Source organism: Trachemys scripta, chromosome 1 (assembly GCF_013100865.1).
Source record: "Trachemys scripta elegans isolate TJP31775 chromosome 1, CAS_Tse_1.0, whole genome shotgun sequence".
In the NCBI taxonomy this organism is placed as follows: domain Eukaryota; kingdom Metazoa; phylum Chordata; order Testudines; family Emydidae; genus Trachemys; species Trachemys scripta.
Window position 1 is genome coordinate 55,376,058 of NC_048298.1, and position 25,284 is coordinate 55,401,341.

The following is a 25,284-nucleotide window of genomic DNA, read 5'->3' on the forward strand; positions in this document are numbered from 1 at the left end:
TTAGAAAATTAAGGTTTTTGCAGTGATAATTTTGAAAATAAAATAAAGATCATTTGTATTTCTGCTGTTTAGTCTAAGTAGAAATTTGCATAATACATTTTGGTTTAAATTTTCAAAAGTGACCAATGACTTTGGTTTCTTCATTTTTAGGTGCCTGACTTGAGATACCTTTAAAGGAGACCTCATTTTCAGAAAGTACTGAGCACTTGTCATCTAAAAATCAGGCAACTGCGATTGTGCACCCAAAAAATCCCTAAATTAGGCATTTAATTTTCCCATGTTTCAGTAGTTTGTATGTTGTGTGGCTTTTGCTAGTGACTAGAAAGATGATAATCTACTCCAAATTGACAAACGGATGACAACAAACTAAATTCTTTTCTGTACCTCTCAGGAGACACAACACAGAAGCCTATACCCAGGAGTAGGGGCAGAGCCATTCCTAGCCATTTTGGTGCCCTACGCAGCCCCCCCCCAGGCCTCCTGGGGGGGGCCTGGCCAGGGCCCCAAGCCTCCATAGTGGGGGGGGGGGAGGCTGGCTTGGGGGTCGGGGAAACCGCCCCCCCAGCTCGAGCCGGCGGAGCAGAGTGGGTTGGGGTCAGGTCACTCCACTTCCTGCCGCCCAGTGAGTGCAGGGCAGGCCTGACCCCGCACTCACGGGGCAGCGGGAAGTGGAGTGACCCAGCCCCAGCCCGCTGTACTCTGCTCCCCTGGCTCCCAGCCTTGGGGCTGGGGAGTAGTGGGGAATTGCTCCCCAGCACTCAACAGCCGTGTGGCTGGGAGCCAGGGGAGCGGAGCAGGCTGGGGTCGGGTCTCTCCACTTACCCCTGCCGGTGAGTGCAGGCCTGCCTCCTGCTGCAGTCCTCAGGGGAGTGGGGGCGGGCTGGGTGGAGCAGGGGCGGGGGCTTTGGGGAAGGGGTGGATTGTGGGTGGGGCTGGGGCAGAGCAGGGGCTGGAGCGGCACATATGGGTAGGGACGGTCCTGCGTAGGGAGGGTAGCTTTGAGTTGCCTTTTCAGATCCTAGATTCTGTCTTTGACTTGTGACCACAACTGTCACATTACTCTTATTACTGGTTGGGCTTCTGAATAGGGATTTTATGTTCTTCTATGTAATATTGTTATATTTAATAGTAAACATGTTTAAATAATGCTGCGCTTTTGAGGCAAACCAGCAAAAATCAGGAAATGTAAGGTTAAGGCTGGTCCCCCCGATCCTGAAAACACAGGCTTAATTTTATTACTAGGGGTAATCGTGTTGATATAATTGAGACTACTCATGATCCTAATGCTAAATCAGTGGGGTAAGTTTCCTTGATTTCAGTGAGGCCTTATGGAAGTAAAATTGAGCATGTGCATAAGAGTCTTCAGGATGAAGGCTTGATTTTGTGCCTCGTTTGCTATCAATATTGGGAGTGAAAGCAGTCTTTAACAGGCCAGGTTTTAATATACCTTTTCCCTTATTGTGACAATGATGGAAAAACTAATACAAACTTACTGACCTGTTTTTATTTTATTTTTTGTTTGTTTGTTTGTTTTTAACTTGCTCCAGGAGGCAAGTTGGTAAGTTGAATTTGGTGAAGCTGAGTAAGAAATCTAATTTCCATAGCACTGGATTTTCTTAATCTTTTGGGTTTTTAAAATTAGAGCTCAACAATATTTTTTAATTGAAAAAATATTAGAATAGTTGCCAGGGACTGACATTTGCTTATTAACTTATCCAGAACCAGAGGCTGGAAATATTTAATGTCCCTAAAAATATGTATGCTGATTCACCATCTAGGCACCTGTACAATAGTTTTTCCCCTTGTGATTTTTAGCAGCCAATAGTAATGTATCTGAATTAGGGGCTGACGATTAATCACAGTTAACTCACGCGATTAACTCAACAAAATTAATCACGATTAATCTCGGTTTTAATTGCACTGTTAAACAATGGGATACCAATTGAAACTTATTAAATATTTTTGGATGTTTTTCTACATTTTCAAATATATTGATTTCAATTACTACACAGAATTGAAAGTGTACTTTACTTTATATTTTTATTTTTATTACAAATATTTGCACTGTATAAAAGATAAAAGAAATAGTATTGTTCAATTCACCTCATATAAATACTGTAGTGAAATCTCTTTATTGTGAAAGAGCAATTTACAATGTAGATTTTTTTTGTTACATAACTGCACTCAAAACTAAAAAAAAATGCAAAACTTTATTGCCTAAAACTCCACTCAGTCCTACTTCTTGTTCAGCCAATCACTAAGACAAACAAGTTTCTTTACATTTATGGGAGATAATGCTGCACACTTCTTATTTATGTCATCAGAAAACGAGAACAGACGTTCACATGGCACTTTTGTAGCCAGCATTGCAAGGTATTTACGTGCCAGATATGCTAAACATTCGTATGCCCCTTCATGCATTAGCCACCATTCCAGAGGACATGCTTCCATGCTGATGATGCTCATTTAAAAATATCATGCGTTAATTAAATTTGTGACTGAACTCCTTGGGGGAGAATTGTATGTCTCTGGCTTTGTTTAACCCGCATTCTGCCATATGTTTCAAGTTATAGTCGTCTCGGATGATGACTCAGCACATGTTGTTCATTTTAAGAACACTTTCACTGCAGATTTGACAAAACACAGAGAAGGTACCAATGTGAGATTTCTAAAGATAGCTACAGCACTCAACCCAAGGCTTAAGAATCTGAAGTGCTGTCCAAAATCTTAGAGGGACGAGGTATGGAGCATGCTTTCAGAAGTCTTAAAAGAGCAACACTTCGATGTGGAAACTACAGAACCTGAACACCAAAAAAGAAAATCAACCTTCTGCTGGTGACATACTCAGAGGATGAAAATGAACATGCATCGGTCCACACTGCTTTGGATTGTTATTGAGCAGAACCCATCATCAGCATAGACCCATGTCCTGTGGAATGGTGGTTGAAGCATAAAGGGACATATGAATCTTTAGTGCATCTGGCACGTAAATATCTTGCAACACCAGCTACAACAGTGGGTATGTCTTCACTACCTGCCGTATCGGCGGGTAGCAATCGATTTATCTGGGATCGATATATCGCGTCTCGTTAAGACACAATATATCGATCCCCGAACACGCTCACCGTCGACTCCGGAACTCCACCAGAGTGAGCGGCAGTAGCGCAGTCGACGGGGGAGCTGCGGCCATCAATCCCGTGCCGTGTGGACCCCAGGTAATTCGAGCCAAGATACTATTCGCGTAGCTGAAGTTGTGTATCTTGGATCGATTTCCCCCCCTAATGTAGACCAGCCCAGTGCCATGCGAATGCCTGTTCTCACTTTCAGGTGACATTGAAACAAGAAGCGAGCAGCATTATCTCCTGCAAATTGTAACCAACCTTGTTTGTCTGACTGACTGGCTGACCAAGAAGTAGGACTGAGTGGACTTGTAGGCTCTAAAGTTTTACATTGTTTTATTTTTGAATGCAGGGTTGTTGTTTTTTTTTTACATAATTCTACATTTGTAAGTTCAAATTTCATGATAAAGAGATTGCACTACAGAACTTGTATGAGGCACATTGAAAAATAATTTTTTTTTGTTTTTTACAGTGCAAATATTTGTAATCAAAAATAAATATGAAATGAGCACTGTGCCCTTTGTATTCTGTGTTGTAATTGAAATTAATATATTTGAAAATGTAGTAAACATCCAAAAATATTTAAATAAATGGTATTCTATTATTGTTTAACAGTGCTCTTAATTGCAATTAATTTTTTTAATCTCGACAGCCCTAATCTGAATGTAAAGTACTAATCTCTAACTCAGAAAGCTGGGAATTTACACTGGCAGATGATATAAAGCACTTGTGTCTAACTCCAATGGTTCTTCGGCTAGAGATCACTAAATGATTTCTGGATTCAAAGAAGATGGTAATCAGAACATGATCTAAGTTTACATATCTTGCAAAACCCCCAGAGCTAGAAATGAATGGTTTATATGACTGGAAAGATGAGGTTTTTTTTTCAGATCATATGAAAGCATAAATTCTTAGCTTTCACATTTGGAGATTAATGCTTTATCCCATTCATCTCAAGCCTTGTTTTAAAGCCAAATCGTTCTTCTGGAAAACCAGTTGAGATATATTTTGGAATGTGTGGAATTATGGGACAAGTAATCCATGATTCATCACACTGTTTCCTGTCTGTCAGTCTGAATGGTCAACCATTCTAGTACAGCTTTGTGCTCTTTTTTTTAGTAATGTACACTTAGCAATGAATGTACCAAATCTCACTGTTTATATAGAAGTAATCACTTTATTTATTGATGCTATGCTGTTAATTTTTGTATTACTGGAAAAGCAATTTACATAGTTATTCAGTACATCTCTCCCCATTACTTTAAGACCATTTGATCCCATGCATTGTTCAAGGCTACCTCTTGTGGAGGGTTTGCACATGGTTCTTTGACTTGGTTGTTACATTCTCTTAAAAAAAAAATGCATTAACCATTTAAAAAAGATTACCAGAAAATTGTTTAAAGGTTGTAAAGTGAACAAGGCTTTGGAAAACAAAACTGTCGCCTCCAATCTTTGTGTTCTTCCTGCCTGATGCATCTAGTGATGCAACACTCAGTATAGGATGCATAACAATTCATTGCTAGGGAATGGAAGTGATTGGAGCAATACATTTTGATGGTGGCTGATTATAAAGAAAAGTAAAGCTTCTATTGTGATGTATCTCTTTTGGTAAAATACAATAGAAGGAAGGGAAATCCTGAAAGTATGTAATTGTGTGGGCTTTTGTAAAGTATTAGTCTTTTTAAATGTCCCATCACTCCAGCAAAGAGTGAAGTTATTTAAAAAGGAGCTGCAGTCATTTTTTCATTTTGCTCAGAGCAGCGTTGTGAAAATGCACATGCTAAAAAGCACCTCTTGACATATGAAAGTTATAAATAGTATTTGGTTGAAATTTTGATTAAAGGGCTCAAGGGGAGGGAAAGAAGTGAGAAGCGGAAGGAAAATGAGCTGTAAGGGAAGAACTGAAATTTAAGTCATAAAGATTGTGGGAGGGGAAATGTTGATATTTGACATCAAGTGGAAAGAAAATTCAGTTACTCATAATTTTTTGGGGTCTGCTCTTTTTCAGACATTTAAATGAAAAGGTAAAGAGCATCAGCGAGGATCTATATTTTGAAGAAATATAGAAGCAACAGTATTTAAATATAAATGTATTTTAATCAGCAAAAGCAAAGTGATATAGTTAAGATTTCTGCTAGGTCCTTAACTCACCAGATGGAACCTATGTAATAAAGATGGTTTCCCAGCAGTGGGTCATCTAATAATACTTATCATTTACATAGTGCTTTATGTTTTCAAAGTACTGTACGTCTGATTAATCATAATTGTTTTATGCAACACCTACTCACAGCCCTTTTTAACGCTTAATTTTCTTCCTCTTATGAGATTAACTTAACCTTTAATAAAGCTTTTTATTATGAAAATTATATTGGTTGAAATGTAAAGATATGTTTACTTATTTTAGGCTCTGGTTCAGCAAGGAATTTAAGCATGGTTTTAATTCTAAGCATGTGAGTAGTCCCATTAAAATCAATGAGAATAGTCACATGCTTAAAATTAGGCCAATGGTTTTCAGCTGGTCCGCAGACTTTCTAAGGGGTCCACGAAAAGTGACTATGAAGTTTCAGATCCCAGAAAAGGCATTCAGTTTTTCTGATCAATCAAAAGTATGTGAATACCCCCACCAAAACCCAGAATACCCTCACCTATAAGTCAAAACCCAGAAGTGTTGTCATTACCATAGAAGCCCACAGTTTAGCGCCCTTTCTCACACTGTGTCAAATGCTGTGCCAAGCATGTGCCTGCCCCCACTCCACCCCTTCCCCCAAGGCCCCACTCCCCCCCCCCCCCTCCTCCCCCCAAAAAACACACACCCCCTACTGTCTTTTTTAAAACCCCCCCCCCCCCCCTTTTTTTTTTTTGGTCTTTTATCTGGCGAAAAAAATTTCCCTGGAACCTAACCCCTTCCCCTATTTACATTAATTCTTATGGGGTAATTGGATTCACTTAACATTGTTTCACTTAAAGTTGCATTTTTCAAGAACATAACTACATTGTTAAGAGACGAGTTCCTGTACATTAACAGTTTGCCTTGTTACCACCAATTTGATGTATCCAGCCATGACTCTGTATAGCTTCTATTTTCCTACTCCTTTTGACATAGCCTGTCACCTCTTAAAATATCACATTCTGTCTGCATTACTGCATGAGTGATTCTAACGGAGTTCCAATAGTGTCATTTAGCTTGTTACTGAGTCTTAGCATTTTCAGTGTCCACTTGTTGAATTTAGCATATTTATATTCCAAGTATTTTCTTTATGAACCACTATTTTTAACCTGTTGATTATGTCTGTGTTGCCTACTCTTTGCCATATTATGCTTTTAATGGTAAACTATGTAAAATATTTCTGATGAAATTTCTTGTAGTAATTTGTAAATACTTCTACCTGCAGGTAATAAAAGCACATACAAAAATATGTCAGTTAACAAAAGCAAAAACTAATCCACAGAAAAAGAAAATGGGCTTAGTTACAAGGTGGCTAGTTATACTATAATTTTTAGCTAAGGAGTATTGTTGGCAAATATAAACAAATGTCATATCTAAATCATGATTCCACTTATTTGCCTGTATCACCTTTTGTCAGTCTGATTCATGGTTTTGTATTTTATACCACAGTTTAACTATTGCTTTCACTAACCTCTTTTTCTGCAGTTGCTACTGTTTCCTTCAGCAGTTCAACTCTTAGAGGACAGGAGTGTTAGTTGCATGATAAATATTAAAAATCTTTGCTTTCTTAATTTCAGCTATCTAGAAAAGTACGAGAAAGTACATCATTTTGGGGAGGACGATGATGAGGTACAACCAGGCAATCCAAAGCCACAACTTCCTATAGGTGCAATTCCATCTTCCTACAATTACCAACAACACAGTGTGTCAGGTAAATTACATTTTTGAGAAAAAGATAGTTGTGATATTTATTTTAATTTTCCATGTTTTAACTGGGGCAGTCTTTAAATGCATTTACAGTGTTATTAAAAAACATCAACACTTTATGTCAGTCAAATCATTATCTAACAAAAATATTTTCTCCTGTTACCCAAAAAACAAGAAAACCTCCAAATCCATAAATAATCCCAATTCCTCCAGAGTTTGGGTAAACAGATAGATAGGCCTTGAAGTGATATTCTTTGAAAATCAACAAACTCAGGATCAATTGGGCCAAGTTAAGGAGCGAATTTCAGAGTTTTCACCAATAATGGTCTCCCTGCAGCTCACAGATGTTTAAATCTGGGTTCTGCTGATCTCAATTTCTGGGTTACAACTTGAGGAGCCCGGTGGTCTATAATGTAGCCAGAGAATCCATACCATATGGGGCTCTTCAGATCAAAATGCAAATCTTGACTGGAACACAGACACAAATTTGATGCCAATACAGTCCACTTAGATTGTAAGCTCTTTGGGGCCGGGACTGCCTATTTTTGTTCTGTATTTGTACAGCACCTAGTACAGTTAGGCCCTGGGCTCTTAGGTGATATGATAATACAAATAAATAATATTGTATCTCTAAATAATTGGGCTGCATTCTGTCCTAGCTGAAGTTTAAGTGGTTTTCAAGGTTCTCCTCTAGTAGAGCGTATATTGCAATGTTCCATTCTGAAATGAATAACTAACTGGCAAGATCCATATCCGATGGGAATGGTCTCAATGTTCTGGCCCAAAAAAAGATGGAAAAAAACAAATGAAATGTTGGAAAAGTTGGTTTAATGCCATGAATTATTTAAATTAAAGAGAATTATTGATATTTTACTTACTATGTCAGCCAGAATATTCATTTTATTAGTTTGGCTGCAGAACCATTGTTCTCACTCTTTTTTTTGTCTTGGTTAGATTATCTTCGTCAAAGCTATGGGCTGTCTATGGACTTTAATTCGCCAAATGACTATAATAAATTGGTGCTTTCACTGTTATCTGGACTCCCGAATGAAGTGGACTTTGCTATTAATGTGTGCACTCTTCTGTCAAATGAAAGCAAGCATGTCATGCAGCTTGAAAAGGACCCTAAAATCATCACTCTACTGCTTGCTAATGCTGGGGTATTTGATGACAGTAAGTTTTAAGTTGAATTCTATTTTTACTGTATATAACATTTTTAATATCTGAGCAGGAAAGCTGCAAATATATTTTTGTAGCTTCTTTCAATTTTGAATAATCATCATTCTTCATTTATAGTAAATTTTAAATAATTTACTGAAGAGAAATTAACTTGATACTTAGTTTTCTTTTTTAATTATTTCATAACTTGTGCTTCATGTCAGGCTTTGAATATTAAAATTACCTTTTTATTCAGCTAGCATATATATATGTTTTAGAGACTTTATCATTTAACAGTTTAATTTAGTGAAACTTAAGAATTGGGTTTTCAGTGGTATTTTTAAATTACTTGAGTTCAGTGATAAATGTTTAGCATTAGATTTCCATTTAGCCTCTGATGTCAGGACGTATGTGTTTGTTTGTTTTCCTGATGAATGCATAGGACTTTGTTGATTTTTAAAATATGTGCATTGTGATGTAAATTACATATTAAAAATAGAAAGAAGCATCTCATAAAAATGACACACTGAGTTTATATTCTGATAAAACAAAGATTTGTTAGTTCCTAAGCACAGTGAAATTTAGAAATCAGACCTCAATATCATTAAAATGATCTCAGTCTGGATTTAAGAAATATTTAATTGGCCAGCTTGCATTTTTAGTATTTTAAGAAGTTGTATTTCACAAAACTATTTCAATACTGAATTATTGCTCCTGGGTAGATTGACCAGTGTGTTGGCTGTTAGGCCTTCTTGTTCCTTGCTTTATGTTCTTTTGTAAGCAAATATATGACCGAACCATTCTGGAATCTCACTGAATGACAGTAGGATAAAATATAACTCCTAGCTTATGGAAAAAAGGAATCATTCACTATTTTAATTTTTGTTATGTACAAAGCTTCTCTAACAAGAGATAGTAATGTTTTCCAAAGTTAATTTTATCTAAATAAATCTTCAAATGAGCATTCTTTAGCTAAAGAATATTTTGGGATGCCCCTAATAATAGATACAGTGTGTGGGTGTGCGTGCACACGCATGCATGCGTGTACATATTCTTGCAAAATACTGCATCAAAATTACTATCTTTTTACTGTTTTCCTTCAATTGTGGGGAAGAGTATATGTGAGGCACATTATATACTCATTTTTAAAAATATTATCAACTTTTTTATTTCCTTAATCAATTGTAGTATGTAAAAAGTTCTTCATGTCAGTAATATATGAGTGCTGGTCTAATTTCTCCTTCAGATTTTTTGGGTTGTGTGTCTGTCCTTTTACTGTGTTTTTTCTTAATAGGATGTCCCTCACATTTGACCAGACCAATACATTGTCTGCATCTGTGCTAGTCACAAGGACTCCCAAGTGGAAGGAATGTTTAAAGAGTGTCTAAAGTTAATTTTAGTTCCCTAATTAATCCTTCCCAGAGGCCCATCCTTAGAGTCTGAATTTGAGTGGTCACTCTGCTGAGAGTCAGGACAATTCCTTCTTCAAAGTAGCTTTTATAGAAATGAGAAAGGTGCTTCAGCAAGGTTTGAATGTTCTTTTGTTTCATGCCTTTTTGGACACTCAGGGCTAGTCCTCCATTGTTAACTTTTGAAGGTCAAGCCTGTGTTTCCATACGATTGTTTCATTGGTGTCCTGTACTAGCTGTTCTTTGTGTTATGGTCTTCCTCAGCTGAGAAGTATTTGAGGTAAAGTTCTAGGCCATCGCTAACAATAGTAAATGAATAATCATTGGTATTTGAGAGAGGCAAATTTGTAATAGACATGTTCTTTTCTTCCACTAGGAGAAGGATTTTATTTTCAGCTACTCTCTAATACATCCAGCAGTGAGGGTCTGATCAATGCAAAAGACAGATGTGTCCTATTTCCCTATCCATGTAGTGAGGGAATACTTATTTTGTAGAGCAGGGATCTCAAACTCAAATGAGCACGAGGGCCACATGGGGACTAGTACATTGGCCCAAGGGCTACATCACTGACACCTCTCCTCCCCCGCTGCCCCTGGCCCCGCCCCCACTCCACCCCTTCCATGAGGCTCTGCCCCTTCCCCGCCTCTTTCCACCCCTTCCCCACCCCCATTCCAACCCCTTCCCCAAAGTCCCTGCCCCACCTCTTCTCCACCTCTTCCCCTGAACGAGCGGCTCCCCGCTCCTCCCCACCTCCCTTCTGGAAAGCGCCTGGAGTTAGGCAGAGGAGCAGGGACATGGCATGCTGGGGAGCTTGGCAGCTGCAGGAAATAACTCAGGGGGGGCGGGGAGCTTGGCTGGCTGCAGTAAATAACTCGGTGGGCCACACCTTTGAGACCCCTGTTCCAGAGCATATATATAGTTTTCATCATTATAGTTTGTGAATTGTGTTAATTCTCTTTTTTGTGATGTAACATTTCTAGTTATATTTTTCTCAATTTTGTTAACCTCTTAGGATTTATTCCAGTTTGAAAATTTGAGATAACTCTTACCTTGCATGTCTTAGGACAGCCTCTCTCTTTCAGGAGTACTGTCTCAGTTTTTTAACATTCGTTTTTCATTTTAAGTTCAAGTTCTCTTATGTAACCTAAGAACATGACGGGAATACAAAACCTTTTTTCCCCATCTTGTCAGTAGGATTGTTTTAAATAACTTGTTTGTATCCTCAAAATATTTAATTAGGCCTTGCATGCCAAATGGTGCAGAAGCCTTGGTCCTGGATTCTGTAAGATGTCAAATGCTGCTTCATTATTTTCAGCTGAAAATTGTAACAATTTTTCACAATAAAAATATACTGTGAACTAAATACTGTTTTATACAACTTCATATTGACACTAATCGCAGACTTCCAAGCTGCAAAATAGTTATTTTCCTGTCAAGGGAAATCCTGTGAACTAACCTTCGTTGCTTCCAAAGAGTGATAGGCCAGAAAATTTGATGTAATATTATTTACCGGTTCCACCAAAGCAGCCAGGAATTATCATAAAGCTTCTTTGTAAAATACTAATATTTTAGTAAGTGATAGTGTTGTCTAGCCATTGTGTTGGCTTCTTGAAAGCTTCAAGGGAAGTTTTGCCTAAGCACCATGCTAAACAACTGAGATCATCTTTACACTTTACTATGTACAAGAAAAAACTAGTTGTTGACATGAGATTTAAAGCTAGGAAACCACTTCATACTTTTGTCAAAAGAATTCTAGAAAAGCATGTCATGGCTCTTTAAGATACAAGGCAAAGGTACACAAAGTTTAAACCATTCAAATATTTTCTTGTGCCTTAATAAACTGTAGTACTGCAACAGCAGTCAGTTGAGTGTATTGCAGTAGCGATTACAGTGGTTTACTACATCTTACTGCAAAATTACTCGACGAAAAAAGAAAACTTCTGAGTGATCTGTAGTATTGTTGAATCTTTATTTCTATTGTTGATTGGTAGAAAATCAAATGAAAATGTTCAGCTCATTTTGACACTTTTTTTTTATGCTTAAAGCTTTAGGATCATTTTCTACTGTATTTGGAGACGAATGGAAGGAGAAAACTGATAGAGATTTTGTTAAGGTAATTTTGAAATTATGAAACTGTTTTAAACTGTGCACTGCCAGTAGCAAAGTCTAAGTCTCTTAAAGCATCAAAATGGTTTTCACATAAGTTGTACCAGAATGTGACTTTGAACTACTTTCCAGTTTATTGCTTTCAAGAAAATATAGTAGCATACTAACTCAAGGATATCTGTGATAAAACTTGGGGGTAAGTCGGAAGAAAAGCATTAAGAAAAAGGAAGGGTGAGTTGTAGAATAGACAAAGGTTACAGAATTTTTTTAAACAAGCCCTTCAATTAGGAGTTTACATTATAGTAGCTAGGTTTGCACAAGACATTTTTGTTTTTTTTCCACTAGAGGGCATGATATGCTATATTAATGTGTAGCAAAATTACTTCTGGCTACACTTCTATTATATGTAAACACTTTCTCTGTGTCCTGGATTAATATTTGTATGGTGCTCGGTAGCGTGTAATATAATATATATGAAAGGGATTTGACATTTCATTATGTTTGCTTAAGGGGATTCTATCATGTTAATATAACACAACAGATTTCCTTAAGAAGGATTCAAATAACTTATATTATTCAAATGGGAAGAATTTTAAAAAATGTTTTATTTTGGTAATTTTTGCTGTTTATTTCCTGGTGACAGAAATGGCCAGTGAGGGGTGGGGGATTAGACTAGTTAGTTCCACTTCAGTTTATAGTCTGATTTCTGCTCAAATTCTTTCTTTCTTTCTTTCTTTTTAATATATCAACTGAATGCAGCAATATTTGCATTACAGACATTGCAGAGGAATTTTTATGTTCATGTATTGTGTTAAGATAGTTTTTACATAACTTTAATGTTGGGCCAAATTGGGTAACGGTAGTGCCCATTAAATTTTTTTCATTGCTAAAATAAAAATAGGTGGACTCTCCCAAAAGAATAAAATTGAGAATAAAGAAAATAGGCATTACTTTTTATGACTGGAGCTTGGACGTATGTTAAAGTATACTAAGGTTAAGTGTCAAAAATTGTGCCTCGTGGTCTTTGTCTTCATCTTTTCTGTCAGACAGATGTCCAGAAATATTATACTTGGAAATTTTTATTCAAAAATAGCTAGCTTTTCTGGTTTTGCTATCCCCTAAAACTGAGGCAGTTTGTGTAATAGTTAATGAAGAACAACATCAGGTGCTATGTCTAGATATGTAAACATTTGAAATTATATTGAATTGTAATTAACAAACATATAATAAATTATATCATCTTAAATAATTATAGTATATGTAGACAGATGGTTTTAATAAACTCTCTTAATTGGGTGTTAAGTAGAACCAGCATAGTTGCAGTAAGGTTTACTAATAAGAAACTTGGATGTGCTCCAAGGATCTATTTATAAATGTTACATGGTATATAGTACCACACTACTGTAAAACACTTTTGAAGGCATGCCATAAACTAATACCACATCTAAAAATACCTATATATTACAATAATCCATTTTTTTCATAGAATCTTATTTTAAGCAGTTTGTTGATCCCACCACAGGAAGTTATTTATTTCATATAGCAGCTCTGCTTCTGTATATAAAATGATGATATTTTTAAATTTAAATTTCCCCTGTTATTCTGTTGACTCACAACAAATGCATTGTGTTGGAAAGAGCAGGAGGTTGCGTGCTTGTTCTTTTCTCTTTTGGGTTGCTTATACTTTTATAAAATTAGCAAAATGGTTCTTACGTAGATCTGTGCTCTCTTCTTGCTCTTGTTGTTCAGGTTTTCTTTTGTAAATGTTGGTTTGTCTGTCACTTGTTCTGCCAGGTGCAAATATTTATTTTGATAGGGTCATCATTCACTTCTCCTATCATGTTTCCTACAGTGACAGTTAATAGTAAGGTTTTGCACCATTGTGTACTAATGTGGTGGCTAATCCCAATTTAATTTCAACCTCTTTTCCTAATCTAGACAAAACCCAAGATTCTTAAATCAGGTCTTGCAAATTGCTCAGTTCCAAGCATTCCTAGAGCCAGAGACTTGGCATGGGTGGAACTGGTTGATATTGAGGTACTGACATCTTTCCTTTGAGAACAGTGTGAGCTATGAACATTGGAAGTTTATTGATCCAGCTAAGAGTCAGAGTTGAATGAGTCCTTGGATATGAAAGTCAGAAGTTTACATTGGGGATTACAGTGGACGAGAAGCTGGATATGAGTCAACAGTGTGCCCTTGTTGCCAAGAAGGCTAACGGCATATTGGGCTGCATTAGTAGGAGCATTGCCAGCAGATTGAGGGAAGTGATTATTCCGCTCTATTTGGCATTGGTGAGGCCACATCTGGAGTATTGCATACAATTTTGGGCCCTCCACTACAGAAGGAATGTGGACAAATTGGAAAGAGTCCAGTGGAGGGCAACAAAAATGATTAGGGGTCTGGGGCACATAACTTATGAAGAGAGACTGAGGGAACTGAGCTTATGTAGTCTGCAGAAGAGAAGAATGAGGAGGGATTTGATAGCAGCCTTCAACTACCTGAAGGGGGGGTTCCAAAGAGGATGGAGCTAGGCTGTTCTCAGTGGTGGCAGATGATAGAACAAGGAGCAATGGTCTCAAGTTGCACTGGGGGAGGTCTAGATTGGATATTAGGAAAAATTATTTCACAAGGAGAGTGATGAATCACTGGAATGGGTTACCTAGTGAGGTGGTGGAATCTGCATCCTTAAAGCTTTTTAAGGTCCGGTTTGACAAAGCCTTGGCTGGGATGATTTAATTGGGATTGGTCCTGCTGTGAGCAAGGGGTTGAACTAGATGACCTCCTGAGGTCTCTTCCAACCCTAATCTTCTATGATTCTATTATTCTAAGTTGTGAAATTTGAATGCCTAATACCGCTGTTCTGACAACAGATGCCTCAGCTCTTATAGGCTGTCCAGGTGAAACCTTGACTCTTGATGCCTTTGTGGTTCTCTCACTTGAGCTTCTGAGAGGGCACTCCTGTATTAGTCTGTTCTGGAGAATAGTGTTTCTTTAGACCTGACAGCCAGAGTTGTCTGTCGCTAGCCTTCTTTATCTAAGAGAGATGTTTCTTTGGTTCTGAAGTAACATCTTTAAGGTTGGCTCAGGTCCCAACTGAGGTGAATTTCATCCTCGTTCTGTGGTTTTTAGAATCAGACAGATCTCTTTCAGGCTATGTACTTCAACTGTTCTCCTTATTCTGAGAGCGCTAGGAGCCTTTATCTTTGGCTTTACCTGTACCCTGGTATGAAGTGATACAAGCCCTTTATATAGTAGCAACATTGTTAAAGAAGTCATCAGAGAGAGATACTGCCAATTGTCCTTCACCTAAATGACCTCAGGAGTCAGCTCTGATCTTTCCATGGAGTGTTTAAAATCTCCTCTAGCCAGCATGGGGGGATTTATTAGACACATACTATAAAGAGGAATGTGGGGATGAACTGGTCCTTCATCATTGCCCCCCTGATGACAGTGTTATGATGCCTTCTGTGTCACCACCAAATGATTTTTAGCAGTTTCAGGACATGGGGCTAATTGGTGAAGAAGTTGGATTTGAAAATGACATTGTTTCAAGAGAAAATGCCAATGTTATTTGATACCCTTGTCAAAAGGCTAAGATTGCACTGCCCATTACTTATGGCTGTCTTGCTCCTGCAATGTATTGATATTTTACCTCAACTTCAGTACCTACTGTGGTTAAAAATAATTTTAAAAAAGCTCATCAATTGTACAAGTGCTAGAGTTTTAATATTTTTTAATAAGCCTATGCCAAGATGACATGGATTTCAGCTTCTGCAGAGAGAACATGCCAAGTCCTCATGTTCTATACCTCATGAGAGAGTCCAGGATGACTTACCTCTGAGAAGAAAGTCTACTGTTCTATAACTTCAAATTACCCAACCGTATTAGATAGATACATTTTTTTAAATCTGAGAGTGCTTCCTTTTGGACTTTTAGCCTGAATATTTTAAAGAGACCAAGAGCATATTGTTTGACAGTCAGTCTAACTAATGCCATGGCATTGTGAGAGCATCTTATGATTTTGGTATCACTGCAAGAGCACTGGCAACAGCAGTAACCCTACATTCCTAATTGGCTTAGTTCTCTGGGCCTTTCCAAAGACTTTAAAATTAAGGTTGAGGATTTGCATTTGAGGATTCACCACCTCTTCCGTGTTTTAAAAATACAAACACTAGAGAAATTAAAGGAGTATGTCTCGTTCATGATTCTAAGATCATCTTCCTTTTGTTATCACTAGCGAAATTTGCATGTTTACCCTCTTCACTTTCCAATAGAGTAACATCAAAAAGGGTATATTGCATTGACAAGTGAAATTGAAGGCAATCTGGTTTTGCACACATCGTTTAAACATGACAAAACCCCTCTTCCTTGAGTGTCTCAAGCTCCTTCTTAAAAAGGGCCTCCTCTAGCTCAAAGTGATGATTGCAATAGAAGTATCATTCTCCTAGAGGTTTTACTTCATTTCTTGTCCTAAATTGTTTCCTGGGTTTTACTTTCTGATGATAGAGCTGTTGCATTTCACATAAGAGACAGCTGTATTTTAGTAGTGAATTAAGTGATCCATATATATTTTATCAGCTTATGAGCTTGATCCTGCATATCCTTGATCATATGATTAATCTTGACTGTAGTCAGACTAGCCACACAGTAAAGGTTTGCAGATCAGGCCCTTAATTTGTAAAGTACTTTGAATTCCTTGTGGTGGAATAGGAATAGGTCTCAGATCCTATTGGTTGATTGTGGATGGAGTACCTTTGGTGTCTTGGAAGGGTGGCAGAAAGACTTCTTTAAAGCAGCTGTAATATATTGAACATCGTAGGTTTCAGCTCTGGAGTGAAGAATGTACCATTATTTAGATACTGCATCTTAAAGATGATCTCTAGTAGCTGACATGAATGAGAAGAGGATTTTTTTCAAGGGATGGAATAGTGATAAACACATCCTTATCCATTTGTGAATATTTTAAAGAGGCGGAAGAGAAAACAAATGTATCTGTAAAGGAAACATCACACTTCAGAAATTCAGTTTTACTTTTTATTCTGTTCTCAGTTTTGGAAGGATATTGTCGAGGATAATGAAGTACGTGACCTCATTTCTGACAGAAACAAATCTCAAGGTGAGATGTCTTGAATAAACTGATTAGATAAATTCTGGTAAATATAGAAAAGGAATAGCTAAAGTTGATGTTTTTCTTTTGTAGATGTTCCATCAGAAGAATGGATATGGGAATCCTTATTTCATCCACCTCGCAAGTTGGGCATTAATGATATTGAAGGGCAGCGGGTACTTCAGATTGCAGTGATATTGCGAAATCTTTCCTTTGAGGAGGGAAATGTTAAACTTTTGGCAGCTAATCGTACCTGTCTTCGGTTCCTGCTACTCTCTGCTCATAGTCATTTTATTTCTCTACGACAATTGGGGCTTGACACACTAGGAAATATTGCAGCAGAGGTAAATATACTTTGGAGAAGGTGCTACTTTAGTATTAAGTAGCTTGACTGATGTCTTAAATTTAATTATTTTTCTTGTGTTTATTTGAAGTAGTAGTGAATAAGTGCTTTGAATTTGCAAATATTAGATTACAACAGAATGCACAAGGCTAGGAATCAGATATAGAGTGGGGCCTCCAATTTGTCTAAGCACAGTCATGTGAGGGAATACAGTTGTGTGAGGGGCATGGGATCCTTCAAATCATCTCTGATTTTCAATTGAAATTCCATGGCATCGGGGAATTACTTTAAAAATGAAAAATATTCATATGGGTTATAAATCATAATTCCACTATGATAATACAAGAATTCTCGTGTCACCAGTTAATAGGTATCAATACACTGTTTATAATAATGAGTATGAGAAAACCGGGGGAATTTGGGAAGGTCACATACACATGGATATATCATCAGTGAGGGAGACTTTCTTTTCAAAGTTATTTAGATGTAAGAAGAAACAGTAACAGGCCAACTCAATCCATTTTATGGCATTATACACCACCGATAAATATAAAGTTGGATATTGTGTATATATTGAAATCCTGGAATGAGTAAATAGCAGGGAAGGAGATACTGTAGTGCTCAGCTACTGATAGAAATCTGACTAGGATGGTGTTTTCAGTGTGGAAGGGCCTTTGAGAGAGCACTGGTGGTGGTGGTGGTAGTTGTAGTATTTACCATAGTGCCTAGGGACCCAAGTCATGGACTAGGACCTCATCGTGTTAGGTGCTAGGTGCTGTACAAACAGGACAAAGGATGGTGAAAGCCATAGGGAGGAATTCACCCCTAATCACTGCTACTGTTTCATAGGGTTTAGGAAAACATTCATATCCATCCTGATGACAGCCTAGGAATACAGTTATTTTCCTTACTATAAAGACTCAAAGAAAAAAGAGAAATCCAGAGTCTCTTCCCAAATACTTCAGAAGAGAAAAGGGTTAATGCAATTTTAAAAATAATAATTAAGAACTCTAGGCATTTAAAGCAGAGTCTTACATGCTCACAGAAGTGACAACATATTCCAACATATAAAGACTTTTGAGCATTGAATTTGGTATGCAAATTTAAGAACTGTAAGTATTATGACTATACGTACAACGTGGACTGCAGCTTAAAATATGTTTTTTCCCTTCTCTCAGCTTCTGTTGGACCCTGTTGATTTCAAAACTACTCATCTAATGTTTCACACTGTTACAAAATGCCTAATGGCAAGGGATAGATTCTTAAAAATGAGAGGTAAGGTCTTAGATTTCTGATTTTTTTTGTAAATAGTAAGAGAATGATTTTTGGCTGTTTAATACTATTCTATATTTGTTTTTCAGGCATGGAAATCTTGGGGAATCTTTGTAAAGCTGAAGATAATGGTGTATTAATTTGTGAATATGTGGATCAAGAATCCTACAAAGAAATAATATGTCATCTCACTTTACCAGATGTGCTGCTTGTAATCTCAGCACTCGAAGTTCTATACATGCTCACAGAAATGGGAGAAGTGGCCTGCACAAAGATTGCTAAAGTAGACAAGAGCATAGGTGAGGAAGAAGCAGAACAAAATATCGTATTAGTTTATTTGTTGAGGAAAAAGAATTGGCACGTTGTCACATTCAGGGATTCAGAAATTTTACTTTGTCAGAGTTTAGAGAATGTGTGTGTTTATATATTATGTGCATATTGTTGCCGTATATTTACATAACTGAATTTTTGTTTTCTCAGAGAACTAATGAAAATAGACACCAAAGCAGGTCAGGATTTTGAATTATATATTGGCTTTATATGCCATGAAAAATATAATGTAGAAATCCACAGAAATGTGTGAGGATTTGCTTTTCTTTCAGCAAGTGTCAGTTTAATTCAAATCAGTGTGTTCAATACCAAACACTCATATTTGTTTTGTTGTAATATCGTTATTGGTTTTGCATTTAATGTTTTAGATACATTAGTATGTCTGGTTTCTATGGACATCCAGATGTTTGGACCTGATGCACTTACTGCAGTAAAACTCATTGAACATCAAAGCTCCAACCATCAAGTATCTGAAATCAGGCCACAGGCGGTGGAGCATGTTTCCTCACAGGCCCATGCAACAGCTGTCCCAGGTTAGTGCTATTATAGGAGAACATCTTTTGTATTTCTGTAGAACATTCTTTATAGCATATGTGACTGTCCATCTGTCTTTCTATCTGTAGCTATGTAATTGTGTGCATATGTATAGCTATATAGCTGTGCGTAATTTAATGATTTACTTGTGCTTCAATATGTCAGATCAGACATGCATATTTTTAGTATGGTTGCTGGAAAAATGGATGTTAAGTTAATCTTTGTTTTATTTTTCTAATTGAATAAATATTTGGAACAATATTGGTCATTACATGAAAACACTCTGAAGTAAGATGGAAAGAATCTTAACATTTTTCAACGCTGTCAATCTTGAAAATGTACACAATGAAAATGTTACACATTTTTATTTAAAATTAACCTGTTCATTTGCATGTCAACAAAATATCTACAACTTTGAGGGGTAGCTAGTCCATTTTGTGTTATATTCTGTGTGAATAGTAAGTACATGGCAGTATGTAAAATATGTTCTCAGTTAGTGTTAGGGTCAAATTCTAGGAGAATGGGCTACAGAATCTAATGGAATCATGGAAATGAAGATTAAAAAAAAATTCCCATTGACTACATTGAAGCCACTAAACATTTCATTTGTGATGTGAGCCAAAATTTAACACCTACAATTAAAGCTTAAAGGAAAGTTTAATTCTTTGTTGAGGTCATTATAATCTCTGAATGTACTTGATATTGTTAAGTATCAGGGGGTAGCCGTGTTAGTCTGTATCTACAAAAACAACAAGGAGTCTGGTGGTACCTTAAAGACTAACAGATTTATTTGGGCATAAGCTTTCGTGAGTAAAAACCTCACTTCTTCGGATGCATAAAGTGATTGTTTAGCTGTAGAAAATCTATTTTCAGAGTGAAATCCTTGCCCCACTGAAATAAATGATAAAGCACTCTTTGACTTTCGTAGGGTCAAAATTTCACTCTAGATATCTGGTATCTTTTGACGTGCACACACAAGGTTTTTAACCAGAACTTTTCTTGTTAAATTCACATACAAAATTACATTCTGCTGACCTATGTGATTCCTCTAACAGCAAGTATAGGAGAAAGATATCTACTTCAGTGCTTTTCACAAGTATACATTGCATATCAAGAAAGTTATGAGCATTGTTGGATCATGGCATCTATGGTGACTCATCCAATCCAAATATAAATGTCACTCTCATTAATTAAACAACTGATAATACAATCAAGCATGTACTTGCTGGTCCTAGTCCTCCTTCCCTCACTCCCATAACTTCATTGAAAGTAAAACCTGCAGGATTTGGCTCAAACTGGAGACCCAGGAATCAGGTGCTTTCAGCCATTTGAAAAGGGTAGCTATCTGAAATAACTACACATCTTGCCATATGTTACTGCTTTTAAAAAAAAAATATTTTTTAAAAAAACGTTCAAATTTAAAAACTCCCTCCCTCCTCTGCCAAAAAAATCCAATCCCACCAGCACCACTCCGTTTTTCCCCCTCAATACTTAAAGTACCCCAGACTTTTTAAAGGCCCATACTGCCTTTGCGTGGTTCCCGGAAGCTCCTAAAAGGTGTAAACCTGAGACATATTGGTGAGCTGCAACTCCCATTCAAGTCAGGGTCAGATTCAAAGACTCTAATACTTCAGTTTCATTTCTATGACTAAACATAAATTTAAGTTTTTTCCCTAGTATTTTTCCCTTTCCCTCTTGGACTTAATAGACAATGTGATTTGTTGGATTACCCACTCATCCAGAACCTTTCTCAGTTAATCAGATTCTTCTTCTCAAAACTATTTTTATAAAACATTGCAGTTCAAAGTGACTTGACTCCAGAAAAGTATGAGCCATGAAATCTTGACAGACTTTTTGCTAGCCGATTGAAGGCCTTGCCCACGTTAGAGTATTTTGCTTTGATATGACTACTTTGGTGTAGTTACACAGGCGCAAACTCCATATATAGATGTGCTGCACCTCTGTAAAGCAAGTTACTGGAATAAATTGTATTAGGGAATGCCCCCACTTGATATTAGTGCAACATGTCTACATGAGCTTTTAACCATGTAAGGTAGTGTAAGCATTCATGTACAACTTTACTTTTTAGTTACTGCTTTTTTATTTTAATGGAACATGTTTGACTCTAATAGAACTATACTGAAATACCTGTATGATACTAAAACAGGTGGCCTAGCGGTTTGGGTTGAAAGAGTTAAATTAATGTGGAAAGCATTGAAGGATGAGGTAATTATATCCCAGTATCAGTTACATTTTCATTCTACAAAATAATAATTTCCTACTACAAACTAAAATCTTAGTATTTGTGTTACACACAAACGTGTCCTAAGGCAGCATTAGTAGTTATTTTATATTTCATTCTGTAGTCCACTTTTCCCACGATTTGTAACTTTTTCAAAAGTTTTCCCATTGGTGAAAACTTTCCAAGCTTGGTCTGCTCTTGAAGGCGTTTGTTTTGTTTTTAAGTTAAAATAAAATTGGACCCACTGCTTAAGTTAAGTGGTTGCAAGTTGCTTGCCTACTTTAAAGAACAACTGAGACTTCTATGTGTTCAGAAAACTCAAAAGCATTTTTATTTAAAAGTTCAAACATATCCTCAATGAGGAATGTGATTTTAATATTTGGAAAAAAATTAGTTCAGAAATACTAAACTTACTACCATTTTGAAAATGATGCCCTGAGCATGTTTTAGCATTTTCCTTAGGCAAAGAAGTGCTTGTGCACATGGTGAGTTATGGACACACACAAACTGAAAAATAGATTAAGGGAGAGTAGTTGGGAAAACCTTATTTGTTCCCAGTCCATCTCAGTATTCTGAATAATGATAGGGAATTCTACAGCCAAGGGACCACCATTGAGAATGACACGTCCCTGATTGTTTACATCAGCTACATGATTCCTACTAATCATAAATGAGAGTGCTAGACAGGAAGATAGAGACTTACGGTAGCTAGGTCCTAGCATGTCAAGGTCTTTAAAGATTAGTGCCACGACCTTGAAGCAGATATAAAACTCTGTGGAGACCTATTGCAGGTCATCGATCACCAGTGTAACACAGGTTTACAAGACTGCCTGTGAACGGGCCTCATAGGCAGGCTACTGCATCTTGCAGTAGTTGCAGCTTCTGTGTGGCCTTTGTGGTCAAATCATTGCAGTAGTTCAGCACAGAGATGCTGATGGCATGGATCACCAGGGATAGCTCTCTTATTTGAAAGTGTAATTCATTTTTTATAAAGAGAATTAAGGCAGGATTTAACACCCTTGGACAAGAGTGCACTGCTATTCTGTCGAAGCATCTTGATGTCAAATGCTTGAATCTTGCATAAAGATGCAGTCATTTTTTATTACTGTAAGGTCAACTCAAGTTGGTTCTGATTAGTTCCAACCTGGGATATAAGTGGCTAGAATATTTGTGTAGGCAGGAAGAATTGAGGAGCTAAGACAGAGGGGTCAGCCAAGCTTGAGAAAAAGCAATATTTCTTCTTTGCGTGATTGTCTATATGTATGTGTCTGTATGTTGGTGCTCATGTGCCTCATGAACTTGAGATCAGAAGCATTTGGCCATCAGTGTCAATGGGTCTGCACCTGGTGACATCTCCTCCTTCTGGGGAAGGAGGGTGAAGTGGACCAACTTGTTTCTCAATTCCTTCTTACTGCCCATGGCTCTTGTGGTTCCAGTTACTCCATTCCATTCTGGCATAAAACCAGTTTCAAACCAGGTGTGCTAATACAAGTCATGGTTTATACTAGTGCAATACATTTAGACTAGCGGTTTGCACTAATACAATTACACTAGTGGCTAAAAACCTTGCCGGAGATGTGTCCTCACACACATCTCATTACATCTTTGAAACAACTTGGCATGCATTTAAACAGAGTTGATTTAAAGCAAATCTGATCATTCAGTAAATAAAACTATTGCCTTTTAAGACATGGATGTGGGGCGTTCTTTAAATATATGTAGTTATACTTTGTGTCTAGGAATCTCTCTGTAGATGTAAATAATTAATTAATCCTTGCATTTAATTTTGTCAAAATGAACTTCTTTGGAGGAAGAGCAACAGAGGGTCCTGTGGCACCTTTAAGACTAACAGAAGTATTGGAGCATACGCTTTCGTGGGTGAATGTGGGCATTCACCCACGAAAGCTTATGCTCCAATACTTCTGTTAGTCTTAAAGGTGCCACAGGCCCCTCTGTTGCTTTTTACAGATTCAGACTAACACGGCTACCCCTCTTGTTACTTTGGGGAAGAGTGAGAGGAGAGATCTTGCAAAAGTACAAAACAAATTTCAAATCAAATTTGAAACTACTGAACTTCCGATGATCCTTTGTGTTGCCTGAGATGCTCAATTTTATAGGAAGAATCATCATTACATGTCAGCAAATGTATCTTTTTATTTCCTTTTCCACAGCATCAAGAGCAGCACAGCATATTGCTCCACCACCAGGAATAGTGGAAATAGATAGTGAGAAATTTGCATGTCAGTGGTAAGTATACAGTTCCATTCAAATACTTTCTTGAGAAAGAAGAAAAACAACACAAAATGTTAGCCTCTTGACATGATACTTCAAACTAGTTGTTTTCTCTTTCTTAGAATGTAATTTAATTACAAATCTAATCTTGCTGTAAAACTGTAAAGCAGCATTATCTAACTAAACAGTATTTTAATCTTGTACTACTGTAGCTATACAAGAATGTGTTTCTCAAATTTTGAAACTAGATTTCTGGAAGGCAGTGATTTCATCAATGGGAGGCTCAAGCAAACCAGGGAAGATGAAAGACCTTTTTTCCTCCGACCCTTCCCCACCCCATACTTGCTTTAATATTTTTACTAGTTATAACGTATGTTTGTACATCCAATATTCTAGAGAATTGATACCCAACTCATAGCTCTCAAGTAGGGCTAGGGTGATTCCACAAACTGGTGTTGACCTATACATGCGTCTACTCAAATTCGAAGTCTTTGGGTTGATCAGTTCCTGAAACTCTTCTACTTCCAACACTCCCCGCATCCCTCACAAAAATGATATGGAGTTAGTTATTGAATTGATTCAAATATTCATCTACACACACGTCTTTACAGTGAAGTGGGGAGCATTTTACAAGAAGCAGAGTGGTTCTACACTGAAAGTCTGTCATTTCACTTATAGCTTAAGCAAAGATTTTGGCTGCACAGGAGTAGTTCTGTTGCAGATCCTAGCTTGTCAACTGAGTTGCCTCCTGTGCTCCTGCTTGTAGTTAGACAGTTATATTGTACTCTGTGTGAGGCACCATTAATAAAGTTATTGCTAGTTGACGCTAACATATGATGAGACTCTGAGCTTAGATACTACTGTGATATAGTTAATATAGAAATCCTCAGATAGAAGTTTTTAGCTAGAAAATAGCAGCTAATATTTGAAATCTTCATAATCCAAAATAAGTGGAATCTGCGTATTCCTCCTCTCAAACATGCTTCTTCAGAAGCCCATTGTATACAGTGATGAATTCTACAGGTCATATTTATACTATACTCCTTCTCAGGGCCACCCAAAGTGTGGGAGGGGGCGGGGGCAAGTGGGGCAATTTGCCCCAGGCCCTGGGCCCCACAGGGGCCCCCACAAGAATATAGTATTCTATAGTATTGCAACTTTTTTTTATAGAAAGGGCCCCCGAAATTGCTTTGCCCCATGCCCCCTGAATCCTCTGGGTGGCCCTGCTCTTTCTGCCTGGGAATTAGACAGTAGAGCAGTCCCACTGATATCTGAGGTGTGAAGTAATAATACAGGGGACAGTGAGCAATCAGACTGTCTCCCCTGCTTCCCATGCTGCCGTTCTGCCAACCCCGAATCCTAGGAGAGGTAGAAAAGGAGCCACTGAAATCTTTCTGGCCCCCAAAACCAAAAAGGAATGATGCAGAATAGTTTCTCTTGCATTCAAGCAGGCAGGAATGGGCAGTTAAATCAGAGAAAGATTCCGCAGTTGCCACCTCTTATTCAGTAGTAGCCAGGATTTGGGGAACAAGAAAAACAATATTTTAGTGGAAG

At 37.4% G+C, this 25,284-nt stretch overlaps 1 protein-coding gene across 1 annotated transcript in view; it reads left to right on the forward strand.

Annotated features, from left to right (window-relative positions):
- The window catches only part of ARID2 (AT-rich interaction domain 2), a 166,616-nt gene that overhangs the window by 75,584 nt on the left and 65,748 nt on the right, over window positions 1-25,284 (forward strand). The window contains exons 4-12 of the mRNA XM_034769978.1: window positions 6,864-6,997; window positions 7,948-8,166; window positions 11,607-11,674; window positions 16,720-16,786; window positions 16,871-17,121; window positions 18,299-18,395; window positions 18,482-18,691; window positions 19,091-19,255; window positions 23,670-23,745. Of these exons, the coding sequence (XP_034625869.1) occupies window positions 6,864-6,997; window positions 7,948-8,166; window positions 11,607-11,674; window positions 16,720-16,786; window positions 16,871-17,121; window positions 18,299-18,395; window positions 18,482-18,691; window positions 19,091-19,255; window positions 23,670-23,745 (1,287 nt within the window). The remainder of the gene's footprint in view (window positions 1-6,863; window positions 6,998-7,947; window positions 8,167-11,606; window positions 11,675-16,719; window positions 16,787-16,870; window positions 17,122-18,298; window positions 18,396-18,481; window positions 18,692-19,090; window positions 19,256-23,669; window positions 23,746-25,284) is intronic.